The sequence below is a fragment of the Dipodomys ordii genome, unplaced genomic scaffold (genome assembly GCF_000151885.1).
Source record: "Dipodomys ordii isolate 6190 unplaced genomic scaffold, Dord_2.0 Scaffold102, whole genome shotgun sequence".
Taxonomy (NCBI): domain Eukaryota; kingdom Metazoa; phylum Chordata; class Mammalia; order Rodentia; family Heteromyidae; genus Dipodomys; species Dipodomys ordii.
Window position 1 is genome coordinate 2,666,072 of NW_012267318.1, and position 15,068 is coordinate 2,681,139.

A 15,068-nucleotide genomic window follows, 5' to 3' on the forward strand; every position below is an offset into this window, starting at 1 on the left:
TTCTAATTCATCTCTGACACTGGCCCATCTGATGTTTCAGTTTTTTCCTTCCTCAGCAGGAACCTGTATCTGAAAGAGTTTTGAGGAAAATTACTGTGTGAAATAACAGGATGGAAGTGAGGAGTTTTGCCAGTATGTGTTTGCCATGCTTCTTCCTCCCAAGTATTTCTAATGTGAACATCCTTTTATGTTTTCTTAGGTCTTATGGACTAATTGGTCTCATTGAGCATCACAAACAATGCTGGCTTTTATAACTCTTTGGAAGAAAGCTAAAGCTGTGTTATACTGTGACATTGCCAGAGGGGGACAAGCAGCTTGAAGATTATCTGTTACTTGAACTAAAGCTTGAAGGAAGTCCAGTCCCCATTGAGGAGAACTGTATGGCCAGCATTGTCCAGTGAAGGGTTGACAATGAGCATCCCTGTGGCCCCCAAGAAATCGTGTTTCAATCAGTTGCGGGACAACAGAAATGGAGCGAAAAATAACAACGAGCATATTCTAAGTCTTGGAGATACAAATGCCAATCCAATCATGTTGGAGGTCAGTTCCTCTTGTGAAGAGGCCAAGACATGTGATCTGGCTGATGAACTTGGAAATGCAAATTCAAGTGGGCCAGGACAGCACCCCCATTTTTACAGTGACCCTCACAGACTCCAGGGCTCTGGGAAAGGATCTCAGCCTGGCTCTACCGGCCTGAAAGATAATAAACATTCTCCCACTGTCCGTAGGGAACTAAATGAAGAACGTACTATAGACCAAGGTACAGATTTTCTGTCAACCCCTCAAAGTGGCCAGGGATCAGGTCTGGTAAGTTGGAGGAATACAGTAGCTGAGAGCAGTCCAGAGGTTTTGGCTAACAGGAATGCTGAAGTTCCCAGACATGCTCCCAAAGACAAATTGGCAAAGACACTTGACAATGAGGAGCTGAAGAGGCATTCTTTGCATAGAGCAAGCAGCTCCACAGCCACAGCTGGCAGCAGGACTCTCCAGTATCTACAGCCTACCTGGATGGACACTCCTGAGCCCCGGGGTCATGTGCTTGAGGGTGGAGAGGTATCACAAAGGACATTTGCTGATGATTCTGGGGGAACTGCTTTTCCTCCAGCTGATGGTACCTCAGAGGGAGAGAATTTGGGTCCCCCTAAACCATCTACCTCAGAAGCCCAGGAGACCATTCCCTCAGAGACCCAGACAGCAGGTACACAGGGACAGAATGCTCACAGTGAGCTTTCAGCCAGGGCTGCCCCTCTGGACCTTGCTCTGAATTCAAGGTCAGAATCAAAGGACAACCTGCATTATCCAGAAGCACAATTAGGCCAAGGAAAGAGAGATGCAGAATTGGAGATGAAATCTGTTCAGGCTAAGGCAGAGCAAGAATTCAAGTCAAGCCTGGTGGGAGGTCCAGGGTGTCACAGGGAAGAAGGTGTGTCAGCCCAGGAAACCACTCCTGTAGTTAGTGGTCCATCCAGCAGCCACCAGCCTCATGGAATGGGAAGAGACAGCAGTGATGAAGGGAAGGTGGCAGGCAACCTTGGTGTGGAGCGTCCACTCCAAACTGCCCCCAAACAGGGCCCTGCTCCCCTAGGAGTGGCTGGTAGTCAGCCCACTGGAAAAACATCACCAACTCCTGGTAGAGAGTGGGGGGAAATGACACCTAGAAACTTTTCCTCTAGTGATGGCCATGTGGCTTTTGTTCCCAGTGATTCAACTGACAGCCGATCCCCAGAGGTCAGAGTAGACAAGAGAAGGCTGGGCAGTGAGTCCAGGGCCAGTGTTGAGGCATTGTTCTCAGGTTCTTCTGTTGTACAGAGTGACACTGAAGGCCCTGCCCACCCGGACCCTCAGAGCAGCAGCTTGGAAGTAGAGCAAAGCAAAGAGACCACGATACCTGAGGCTGAAAGTAGGAACTTTCTAGAAAATGCAGCCAAGATGGAAATCCCATTGAGGGCAGATTCAGTTCTCAGTACTCCAGCCCCCCTCCACTCAGAGGCAACTGTGAACATGACCCAGCAGCCCACGCCACCTTGTAGCAGTTTTCAGAACCTTGACGTGTGCAATGTGGACCCCTTCACTTTACCCTCCATTGACAGCCCGCAGGTATTGAAGACATTCCCCAAAGTGCCTGACAAGGACACCTGCCTCAGTGGCATTCCCAAACCTGTCATCACAAACTCCAAGGACTCGCCTGCTTCACAGGAAGCAATGGAGAGACATCTCATTGAAAAACCAGAGGAAAGGACAGAAATGAAGCCTGTGGTTATGCCCAAACCCAAACATGTGAGACCTAAGATCATCACCTATATAAGGAGGAATCCGCCAGCACTGGGCCAGGTGGACACTTCGCTGGTCCCTGTGGGGCTTCCGTACACCCCACCCGCATGTGGCATGCCTCTTGTCCAGGAGGAGAAGGCTGCAGGTGGTGACCTTAAGCCATCTGCCAACCTCTATGAGAAATTCAAGCCTGACTTACAGAAGCCAAGGGTCTTCAGCTCTGGGCTAATGGTGTCTGGGATCAAGCCCCCAGGACATCATTTCAGTCAGATGAGTGAAAAGTTTTTACAAGAGGTAAGAGAATGTCATTGTGATCCTATCTGTAAATTTCTTTAACTTTTTTTTTCCTCCAGAGTGTTATTTCATCAGGGTTTGAACTTAGGGCCTGCTTAGCTAGCTTCCTTACTTGGGTCATGCTTTACCACTTCAACCAAGCCTCCAGACCTAGTTTTTGCTGGTCATTTTGGAGATGGAGCCTCCAATACTTTTCTGCCTGGGTTCAGTGTGGACTACAGTCTTTCAACTCTCAGCTTCCTGAGAAGCTAGGATTATAGCTGTGAGACACTGTCTCCCAGCTGTTCTTTAAAGTACCCTAAAGTCTGTTTTACATTTTCAGCGAGTTGGGGAAAAAGGTATTGCCTCTAAACCCATTGCTCACATTCAGGGATACACGAGTACAGAAGTGTTTTTGACTGCGGGAGATTGTCTTCACAGATGTACCTTTTTGACAAGTCTGGTGCTTATATAACGGGGCCAATTTCTAAGGAGTCTGATTTGAAGTTTACTCACATAATGAATATGAGACTAGATAAGTATGCACTTAAATTAGCTTCCATGTTTAAATAAGGGAATGTAATTCTTCTATGAGTTAGGTCAAAGCTTGGATGAGTCCAAAGTACATATATTCTTTAAATTGAGCAGACCTGTCTTCTCATGGGGAGTGTTTGCTTTTTAGAAAACCTTCTATGAAGAACAGTAGGCAGAAGTTATGTTAGGCACAGGCTGTTCAGTTCTATTATGAATAGTGATTAGGACTAACATTTAGTTGGATGTGTACTGTGCATCAAGCCACATAATATAAACCAGCCATTGGCTCCATTCATTCATACATTTTTTTAGGGGTTGGTTTTGAAAGTTTTAATTTTTTTTGGACAGTATTGGTATTTGAACTCAGGGCCTCGCACTTGTTTGGTAGGTACTCAACCACTTGAGCCACATCTCTAGCCTCCTTTTAAAAAGTTGTTTTCAGGTATGGTCTCATAGTTCTGGCCAGGGCTGGCTTTAAAGCATACATATGCCTCTTGCCGGGCTATGATTACAGACATATATCACCATATCTACCTTGTTTGTTGAAGTGAGGTGCTGTTAATTTTTTTGAGTGTCTGGCTTGGAACCTTGATTCTCCCGATCTCCATCTCCTAAGCAGCCGAGATTACAAATGTGAGCCGTAGCACCCAGCCCTGCTATTACAGTATTTATAGTTGTGTGGATAAAGAAATGGATGTAGAAAGGTTTAAATCACCCATCTAAGGCCACAAAACAAGAACCTCATTGAGATGCCCTAGAGAGCACCAGCTTCTCACCTCATCACTAAAGAGAGAAAAGCACTAGAGAAGCTGATCTGTTCTCTCCATTAGGGCTTGCTCATATATGGTCTCTCCTGTGGGGTGGTGCATAAGAGTATCTTGATCCAGAGGAACCTCAGCTTGGCTGCCTCAATGGTATCTCATTAGCAATGAGCTAGCTACCATTTAGGTTTTAGACAATAGTCTGTGAGTCATTCTGGGACTTGAACCTGGGACTTGAAGTCAGGGTCAGGCTCTACCACTGGCTCTTTCTCTGCAGCTGATCAGCACCAAGGCTGTTAAACAGATGAAAGGTCTTCTCAAAGCATCAAAGCATTAAAAACATTCCCAAGGGCAACTTGATTTGGAGATGGAGGCACAGATCCTATTCCTATCTTTAGTTCTTTCTCTGTGACCTTTATTTTTCTTCGGTGTAGTTCTTCTTGATGCTGCTTCTGCTCCCTTGAAGAATAATTTAAAGACTGGTACAGGCTCAGGCCTGTAATCTGAGCTACTCAGAAATCTGAGATCCGAGGATCATAGGTCAAAGACAGGGAGAGTAGCAAAGTCCATGAGAAGACTCTTATTGTCAGTTAAATAGCAAAAATGCCAGAAGTAGAGGTGTGGCTCAAATTGTAGAGTTCCAGCCTTGAAAAAGCCAACTGAAAGTGAGATCCCGAATATAAGCCTCAGTATTAGCATATGCACAGGAAAAGAGTAATTTGTATCTAAATGCACATTTCCTCCAAAACTGTTTTGTCTTCTTCTAGAAGCCACTCCATATCTTTTTTTTTTTTTTTTTGTCTAGAGGGTGTGTGCCATTAGTGATTCTGAAGGTTGAGAGAGACCCCTGATGCCTAAGGAGAGTTACCCAGCCTTAACTAGCTGCTAAATCAGGACATTTATGCTGTAATCAGAACACCCAAGGCCCACAGGCCCTATCTCTAGTGACAGCATACAGCAGAGAGAGGTGGCCATTGCATTAATTTCTGGGTTAATGTTCTTTACTGAGAAGTAGGAACAGGATGAACCTGGCCATTTGTTTCTATAGCCACAGCTTGGTGGAATTCCTTTCCTCTGTTTAGAAATCCAAAAAGCACTGACCCCTGCCACAGCAAAAGGAAACTTTTCTGACTAGTTCCAAGAGAACTAATTCTTAATTATAGAGGTCATATTTTTTTTTATAAAATAAGAAAGTCTTCAAATCAGTGATAACAGAACCACCCTTGTTACCCAGCATAGTAGAAGAGATTGGTCAAGGGTAAAGATCATCTAAAGGACAGAGGCTCTTCTTGGATTTTAGGAGCAACACTAACAACTGAAGTTGTTTCTGAGATCATCTGGGGGACTAGAAATGCCAGGGCATTGAATTATACCCACTTAGCAAAACTGGTCTGTGTTTCTGCTTGTGTGGACATCTCAGGGTCACCTTTTCCCACTGATGACATAAGCACACTTTTCAGCTTGGGGGAGGGAGCTGGGAAGGAGTTACAAGGGTCGGAGGACAGGGGGAGGTACTGTCTCCGTGCACAGATGCACGACTCAGGACCAGGACCCTTGCCACTTCTCAACTCCACTTCATCTCTAAGAGGAGCTGCCTCTATTAATCAGGTCTCTCCACAGAACTAGAAGAATTAGGAGGGGAGTGTGTGTGTGTGTGTGTGTGTGTGTGTGTGTGTGTGTGTAAGAGAGAGAAACAGAGAGAAGCAGAGACAGAAAGAAACAGAAGAAATACAAATTGAGAGATAATGATAGAAAAGAGAGAGAGATTGATGATAGTTATCCATGGTTGTGAATTCTGCATACTTGGATTAAGCCACCCACAGCTCAGAAATGTTTAGAATTTACCTGGGCATTGGTGGCTCAAGCCTGTAATCCTAGATACTCAAGAGGCTGAGATCTGAGAATCGTAGCAGTTCAAAGCCAGCCCAGGCAGGAAACTTTATGAAATTTTTATTTCTAATTAATCACCAAAAAACCAAAAGCAGTGCTGCAGCTGGTAGAGGGGATAAGTTCAGAGGCAGCAGGATTTTCCATTGTCCTGGGTATTATAAAGAGCCGCCAGATGATTTAAAGTATATGGAGGGCACTGTTCACTGTACTAAGATATAGAATCAACCCAGATGTCCCTCAGTGGATGAATGTGGTATGTGTACATACTGAATTGTACTCATCCATTAGAAAGAATGATATTGTATCATTTGTAAAGAAATGGACAGACTTGGGAAAAATCATGTTGAGTGAAGTTACTCAGTCCCAGAGAGACAAATGATGCATGTTTTCCTTTCTATGTAGAAGCTAGATTTAGCTTATAAACTTATGAATAAATATGTTAGGTGGTACTCAAGTGTGAACATATGTATTCACTGAAATATGCTAGATTCAATGGAGGACTCAAATAGTGTAATTCCTTAAAAAGGCAAAGGCAGAGTTCTGCAAAATAAACACCAGGAAGTGGGTATTCAAAAGGGGTTAATGGGAAAGGGGCGGACAAATGAAGAGGAAAATAGAGAGAATGCAGTCAAGAATCCAATATCTATCCTACACAATTAAGAACGGTGAGGGAACAGGTGGGTAAGGGAGGGATGGGTAAGAATATTGAAAGGGTGACATTGATCAAGATGTGTTATATTCATAAACTGCTTTGTTAAATGACAACTCCTTTTTACACCTACTTAAAGAAAATTAAAATGTAACTAAATGTGAAAAAATAGAGGTACACAGAGGGGGCATGCATGGATGCTGTACAAATGCTGCATTATTTTGTATAAGGACCTTGGGCATCCATGAATTTTGAGTCCTTCTTATACTAAGGGACAACCGTGTTTTCAGGGAGTGGAACATGTAACTGTGGAAACTAGCTAGTTCCAAATCACCAGGAAATGCAGGCATCCTGGAGCCACAAGGAAGAAGAGCTGTGGCAGTTTTTGAGTATGTATTTCCCTCTACTTCAGGGGAAGTTAGTCTGTTTGTTAATACCTTCAACTGATTGGATGAAGCCCCCTACATTAAAAGCACAGTCTGCTTTAATTGAAGTTTGCTGCTTTAAATGTTAAACTCATGAAGATTTACCTTAACAGGGCCAATGTCTTACTAACTTTCCAGGTACTGTGGCACATCCAAGTTGATACATAAAATCAACCATCACAGGGACCACTTCCCCTCAGCCATAAAGGTGACACCTCTCCATTTGCTCTGTGTCTCCCCAGCACTTGAGCTCAGGGAAAAGGAGCAAAGGGACAACCCAAGAACTTGTTTGACTTTCAGGAGTTATTTTGAAATCATAGGATTCTTTTTCTTGCCTTGAAAGCAAACAGCAGATTTGGGGAGGATCTCTATGTGCATATGATTTTGTAGCATTCTCTGTGATGTTCATTAAGTAAAGACCGAAAAGGAGTGTGAGAATTTTTGTAGCTCCCCCTGTTTAGTTCAAAATTTATAAAGTAGCATTTAAAGCATATTTTTCACCTTGTTAAAAAACCCAATACAAATGATAGGCATTGAAGATCACTGAAGTTATTATTTTCCTTTTTTTAATGCCAATACGAAGGCTTGAACTCAGGGCCTGGGTGCTGTCCTTAGTTTTTTTTTTCTTTTAGTGCTGTACCACTTGATCTATATTTCCACTTATAGCTTTTGGATGATTTTATTAACTACAAGAGTTTCATGGACTTTCCTACCAATACTGGCTTTGAACCACAGTCCTAAGATGTCAGCCTCCTGAGTAGCTAAGGTAACAGACATGAGCCACAGTTCCTGGCTTTGAAGTTATTTTTGAGTGACACTGAGGTGGGTGTTACATGTTCCAATTCTAAGGAGCAGAGTAACGATGAAGTCCGTGTACTGCCATCCTTAGAACCTTACTTTCTTTGGAGGAGCATCTGTTCAAAGCAAGGACCAATGGCATCCAACTTCTAGAAACTAAAATTTCAAAAATGGAGAGTATATGTGTATAAGACATGAGAGAAAGATTGATAGTAAGAAAGCAGAGAATTGCAAAAATTAAATTTAGCAGAGTGCACATGTAAAATGTTCTTTCATGCTAATATAATTTGCCTTAGCCCAAGTGCAGCCTATCTGCCATAACAGTCATGCATATTTTACAGTGTGATTATGATAAAACTTTAAACGCCTAATCTTTTGTTTCAATAATGTCAGTTTTAAGGATTCTCTATCTATTTCAGCATTAAAAGTATGAAATTAAGGGCTTATCGCTTCAACAGCTTGGATCAAAGCTTTTATAGTTTCTGTTAAGGAATATTGTTAAATGTTGGTGATTCTGGAATAGATAGAAGACTGACACCTAACATGTATTGTGATTTAGAGCAGAATTAACAGATGTATCTCTTCATACATTGCCCTTAGCAGCTCTTTTCATTATAATTTTAAGGAACTAGATTATGTAGCTCTGACTGTTCTTTCATGTTTCATATAAAGAAGCAGCAGCGGGCTAGGGGATGGCTTAAGGAAAACAGTGCTTGCCTAACATGCATGAGAACCTTGGTTTGGTCCTCAATCCCACAAAAAAAATAAACAAAAAAACACACAAAACGTCCACCAATAATATGATCAGACTTAGTGAGAACAGAATATCCTATCCATAGTCCCTACAAGCTATATGCTAGTCTGTACTGTTTGTCCAGGAGAACATAGCAGTTACACTACTATATTAGTCAATTGAAGAAGGAATGTTGACATGATTGCATTGTTCAGTGAATCTTTATTGACATCAGCTCTGTGTGCACATGCTCTGTCTCCTTGAAATTCAGCAGCCCACCTACCTGTCCCCTAGAAACCCCATTCCACTGGCTCTTGCCAAACATGCCTGGCACAACACCTTTCCATGGGAAGGAAGACAGACCTGAGCATTTGGGCTCTGGTTTTTAATTATGTAAACCCACACTACAAGCCTGAAACCAATGTTTCATTAACTTCTCTATTTTTCCCAAATAGTCATTTCTCTTTACTAAAAGTGAATATTTTCTTTTTATGTTGCCTAGTAAAGGCAATATAAATGGAAAAAGTTCATTTAGTTATTGTCAGTCTAGGTAACTGTTAAAAAAATGGCACCTTCTTTTTTCTTTTGTGTCCTTCCCCCCTTTTCCCTCCCCCCTCTGGTTTATTCCCGGTGATCACTGTTTTTGATTTCAGTACCCTTTGTCTTATATATAAGTTAATCTGATTTGGGGCAGGGAAGGGGACACACAGAAATGGTGGTTCCAAGGGTGAACTAATGCAACAGCAATACTCACTAGACACTGTGTTGGAAATGAGCTTTACAACTTGGGGGGAGGTGAAAGGGGAGTCAGAGGGGGGAGGGAAAGTGGGAGAAAACAAAGAAGGGGTTAACACTGTTCAAAAATAATGTACTCATGGGGGCTGGGAAGGTGGCTCAGTGGTAGAGCACTTACTTTGCATGCTCAAGGCCCTGGGTTCGATTCCTTAGCACCACATAAGCAAAAAGAAAAAAGCTGGAAGTGGCGCTGTGGCTCAAGTGGTAGAGCGCTAGCTTTGAGCTGAAGAGCTGAGGGACAGCGCCCAGGCCCCATGACCGGACCCAAAAAAAAAAATAATGTACTCATTACCTTACTTATATAATGTAACCCTCTGTACATCACCTTCACACACACACAAAAAGATACCCATTGAAAAAAAAGAATAAAAGCTTACCTGTATCAGATCAGACTTGTTTCCAAAAAAGAAACAAATATGTGAAGGAAATAAGTTTAAAAATGGTACCTTTTCTTCCTGGGTATATGAAACTTGCATAATTTTGTGAAAGTTCTCTAAATTCTTTCTTTGCTGGTTGACTTTTTTTAGCTTAAAGATTGACTGTTCCCTCAAATGGCAATGATTGAATAACAATGGAATTCATAGTTTTCAAATTTTCTCTGTTTATTTAATAATCAATGCAATTGGCTAATTAGCTATACTAAATCAGGAACAGGAAGCTATAGTTTTGTACAGATCATCTATTTTTTTGAATTTTATAAGGAATTTGAAACATTTATGCAGTGTTGAGGCATAAGTAATATCTCATGTCTGTTATCTCCAATTCAAAGTCACTTTGTTGAGAGGACCTACCTATTGTGTGTGTGTGTGTGTGTGTGTGTGTGTACACGCGTGCTGGTACTAGAGCTTGAACTCAGGTCCTCATGTTGTAATTTGGCTTTTTCACTCAAGGCTGGCACTCTACCATTTGAACCAAAGTTCCACTTCCAGGGTTTTTGCTGGTTAATTGGAAATAAGAGTCTCTGATCATCTGGCTTTAAACCTCAGTCCTCAGATCTCAGCAACTAGGATTACAGACATGAGCCACCAGCACCTGTTTAATACCCATCTATTATTAAATATTGCTGTGAACATCAGAGTTTTGACTTAGAATTCCCATTTTACAATACTATTATTTCAGTGATATTAATTTACTGCAAAAGCTATCAAGACTTTACGCCAGTGAAATAGAATTTTGCTTGAAATATCTTTAACTTTTTTATTATTATTATAAAGGTGATGTACAGAGCAGTCATAGTTACATAAGTCAGGTAAAGAGAATATTTCTTTTTGGACAATGTCACTCCTTCCCTCTCTCTGCTTGAAGGATCTTATTAGCAGACACTAGAATCAACTTTGTAATTTGTAGTTGGAAATTGGATGACATAAAAATTTTTAAATGTAGTTCATCTTATCTAACACTGTATGTCCTCAGATACAAACATTTTTTTCTAGGTGGGTAAATGAGATTGAGTTCTATTACTTATTTGTTTTTGTTTATTATACTTCATAAACAAATTTTGGGTTAGAGTTAATTCTGTTGAGACCTTTCAGAGTAAGACCTTTTCACTGAATTTCTTCTCTTCCTTCACTGCATAAAAATTACATTTTATAAAGTGAGTTATTCTTGCTCCCAGTGAAACATAGATTAATACAATATTCGAACTAAAGGGCAGGTGCAGGTGGCTCGTGCCTATAATACTAACTTCTCAGGGAACTGAGATCCAGAAAATTCAAAGCCAGTAGAAAACTCCAGGACACTTAGTCTCCAAAATAAGTATCAAAATCTAGGCTAGAAGTGTGGCTCATGTGGTAGAATACCAGCTGAGCAAAGCCAAGCAAGCAGGAGACCCTCAGTATGATAGAAAGACAGATAGATAAGCATGAGACCCTGAGTTCAAACACCAGTACCAGAGAGAGAGAGAGAGAGAGAGACTAAGATCACCCTGTTGTGTTGTGTTGTGAAACTAGAGGAAGGGACATGAGGCTCAGAGACTTCAGTGATCTGTGTTAATCAGCCCAAAGAAGCCAGAGTAGCCACTCTGAGGTCTAATCAGTCTCCAGCTGCAATGAGAAGTTCCTGCTTGAACTTCTGATCATTTATTGCAGGTGACTGACCACCCTGGAAAACAAGAATTTTGCTCTTCTCCCTATACTCATTATGAAGTCCCTCCAACTTTCTATCGATCAGCCATGCTCCTCAAGCCCCAGCTGGGAATGGGTGCCATGTCCCGTCTACCATCTGCAAAGAGCAGAATCCTGATCGCCAGTCAGAGGTCTTCGGCCAGCGCCATCCATCCACCAGGACCCATCACGGCAGCAGCCAACCTCTATACGTCTGATCCTTCAGGTAATGACTGTGTGCTTTCCTGCATTTAAGTAGACTCGTGTAAGATGTCTGTAAAGCATGAATGCCTTTCATCCCTTTGAGAAGCCTTTTCCTATTGCTCTATAGCAGTTTATATGTTGTAATACTGGAAGCTGCCATTCTGAAAGCTACACAGACCATTACGGGAGAGATCTTCCTAGGGTGTAGCACTGCCCATGTCGCCTGCTTCATCTGCTCAGGGGTCCTGAATACCCCATATGTGTGCACATCCTGCCTCTGTGCCCTTCCCAGTTCTATGCTGCTGTTCTGGATGGATAACCTTGGGGTGAGCTCAGGGATGACTGTGGTGACTTCCCTGGGTTCTCTGCTCCCTTTCCTCTGCTCCCACATTTTCATCCAAGCTTTTTATATTATTTTGCTATAGAAATAATACTCTTAAAAATTTGGGATGTAGACAAATATGGCACAGATAAAAGAATGGCATTCTTACAATTTTATGGGATACTTTATATTTTGTTATATTACTGATGGATTATTACAGAGTATATTTTGTTCATATTTTCATCTTTCATAAAATTTTGAATAGAGGCAGATATGAGAAATAATAATGAAAAAAATAAAAATGACAAAAGTTTGACTGTAGACATAAAGATGAAACTAATAATACTTCCAGGACTTAGCTTGTGTTATTATTGGATACTTTCTGCTAATGTATTTTGCGTGCATTTTTCAATAGTTGAGAAAACATGGAGCATGAATCTTGCATTTTCACACTAATATTATATTGTAGGCATTTTTATGTCATAAAAATTGCTGCAGAATTATTTTTAAGGGCTGAACTCAGGGCCTCTGGCTTGCTAGCCAGCCACTCAACCACTTGAGCCTTCCTTTTTTCAAAATCAGTCGATTATTCTTGAGGTAAATTATCACTTTATATTACACTACATTGGACTGCACTCTTCCTATATGTGCTTTTTTGTGTCACTAAAAGTTACAGGAGTATACCACTATGCTCAAGCATTGTGCTTCCCCTGTAGTTGCGATAATAGGTATCTACTAACAGCACCAACCTACTAGTTGAGTTGGGGTCTCCATAAACTTTTATTTTGCCCTGGCAGGCTTTGAACTTCAGTTTGCCAATCTATTTCCCAAGTCACTAGGATTTCAGGCTTGAGCCACTTACAATTTTAAACTATATTTTTTATTATCTTTACTTAGTTGTACGAAGGCGTTACCATTCAACAAGTCACTTCATGAATAGAATGCATCTTAATCACCCCTTGCTTTATTCTTCCCCATCAATCTTCTGTATTTTGTAGGATATGCATTGAATGTTTATTATTTTTTGTCTATTTATGAGTTTATTCAACATAGTTTGGATGCTTATTATGCTTTAGACGTTGTGGGTTCCTTGATCTGTGAACAACTGGAGAACAGCTTTCTGCAGCTCATAATCTAATGGGTAGATATGGAATTGAAAAGACATATGAAATTACAGATGTTATGGAAGCACAGAACTTCAGCTGGAGCATCATGGGTGGAATGGAGGTGAATACCTCAGGGTCATCTGTCGCTCCTGGAGAAAAGCAAGAGCAGCAGGTGGCTGTGCAGAAAGGCATCAGAATTTTAAAAACCATGTTCTAAATACTGTCAATTGGTTTCTGCTTCTCCTATACTATTTGAAATAAGGATACACTTTGAATTTTTGAATATAATTATTTGACTTCATTCATGCTGTTTTTAAGATAATTTATTTGAAGTCAGTTTGAAAAAGATAAAAGTATATCTGTACATTGTTAAGGCCAACTAATTTTGTAGAAAATTTGTAACAATTGTTTTCATAGTAGTGGTACTTCTTTTTCCTTCTCTTCCTCCTCCTCCTCCTCCTCCTCCTCCTCCTTCTTCTTCTTCTTCTTCTCCTCCTCCTCCTCCTCCTCCTCCTCCTCCTCCTCCTCCTCCTCTTTCTCCTCCTTCTTTTCCTCCTCCTCTTTCTAGGTTGCATCATCTGGCTATAGTGTAAGCAGGCTCTCTCTGATTCGTTTGTTGAGAACAGTCTATAAAGGCACCAAGGAGAATGGACAGTTGGCAATGCAGGAATCCAGTGGGAGAGGGTCAGTCCCATGGACCATCCAGCAGTGTGAGCCAGCTGGAAGGTAAAGCAATAAGGAGTTCTTCCCTAGGTCTGAGAGAAATGGAGGATGACAGCGATCTTTTAGGCTTGAGCCCCTAAGAGAATGGCATGGCATACAGAGAAGGTAGTTTCAAAGGACCAGAGGAGCCCTATTAGGATGTACAGAGGTAACAGTGCTTCTGATCATCTTCCCAGGATAAATTATGGGATCTCAGGACTCTGTCTTTGAGGTCAGGACCTCCAACAGGTGGATGCTATTTAAAGCTGTACTGCTTCCCTTCACAGGGCTGACAGTGTTCTCCAATACGAGGTTTTGCCATTAAGCTGTAAATCTCACATGAACTTAAATTAGATACCTTTGAAATTGTATAATGTAACACATGTTGACAGTTTTATTTCATGCATAGAACATGAGAAAGAACCTTCAAATCCTTAAAAATGAAAGACAGTTGAAATTTGTCTTGTCATAGTCAAGAATTTAAGAATCTACCAGTTTCATAAGTGGTAAAGACCACTAGCCAACAGAGGTGAGCAGATGGAGTCTATCTGTGGCTGGCCTGTTTGCAGTTACACATTTGTGACCAGGGTGTCACTTCTTCAAAGTTTAGTCCTTGGAGGCTCACATGTAAGTGCTCCCCCTGTCTCTGTAATATAGCCCCCAACCCTCCTTCCTTTCTACTGGACTTGTGGATATCTTCCTGGGTGAATCATGAATACCCTCATGGGTAATCAGTGGAGACAGGAAAGATGACAAGCATCTCTCTCCTACAGCCCATGAAAGACATTAGATCCCTTCCTGTGGCTGGCAGGCGACTCACCTGGCAGAGACTCTGCAGCAATGAGACCCTGTTCCAACTCCGGAGACTGGTGTCTCAAGGGCAATGACTACTCCTATTGTCTCTTTGTTTGGCGGATTCACTTGCCATCAGATCTGCTCTCCCTTGGATGAGTGTGGAGTCCCCATGAATCCATTTCCTGCTCTGGTGATGGCCTTACTCATTCCTTTCTTTTCTTTCCAGAGAAATGCTTCTATTTTCCTTCCTGTTTTCCTCATGGATCTTCCCTTTCTCTTCTGATTCAGTTTTCTTTTTATTTCACAAAAGACTTAAATGGCCTACTTCCGTCAGAGAAAAAGCCCTTGCCCATAAAATAAGATTCAGATTCCTATGAATTTGAGAGCTAGGTGAGCTTAGCTTTTTAACACTGTGAGCTGTAAAGGCTCCTATCTGTTTATCATCCTTGTGCAGTAACAAAGAAAGAAAACCAAACAGTCAAGATGGAAGCAGCCTGAAGCTTACCACTCTCAGACCTTCTTGCTGCTATCATTGTGAAGCTTCTCTCATCTTGTTCCTTCCCTATGAGTAAAATTCATCCAGGACTAGAATTAAAAGACCAGGAAAGAAAACGTGAGACCCATCCATATGCTTAAAAATTATTCACTGTGCACTTAACAGGGGTTGTTTTCCCAGATTCCGAAAGTAAATGTAGACAGACTTAGCTA

At 41.5% G+C, this 15,068-nt stretch overlaps 1 protein-coding gene across 2 annotated transcripts in view; it reads left to right on the forward strand.

Annotated features, from left to right (window-relative positions):
• The first annotated feature begins 411 nt into the window (after positions 1-411).
• The window catches only part of Mtus2 (microtubule associated tumor suppressor candidate 2), a 367,362-nt gene continuing 352,705 nt past the window's right edge, over positions 412-15,068 (forward strand). For both annotated transcript variants that reach the window (XM_013027287.1, XM_013027288.1), the window contains exons 1-2: positions 412-2,565; positions 11,217-11,457. In XM_013027287.1, the coding sequence (XP_012882741.1) occupies positions 412-2,565; positions 11,217-11,457 (2,395 nt within the window). The remainder of the gene's footprint in view (positions 2,566-11,216; positions 11,458-15,068) is intronic.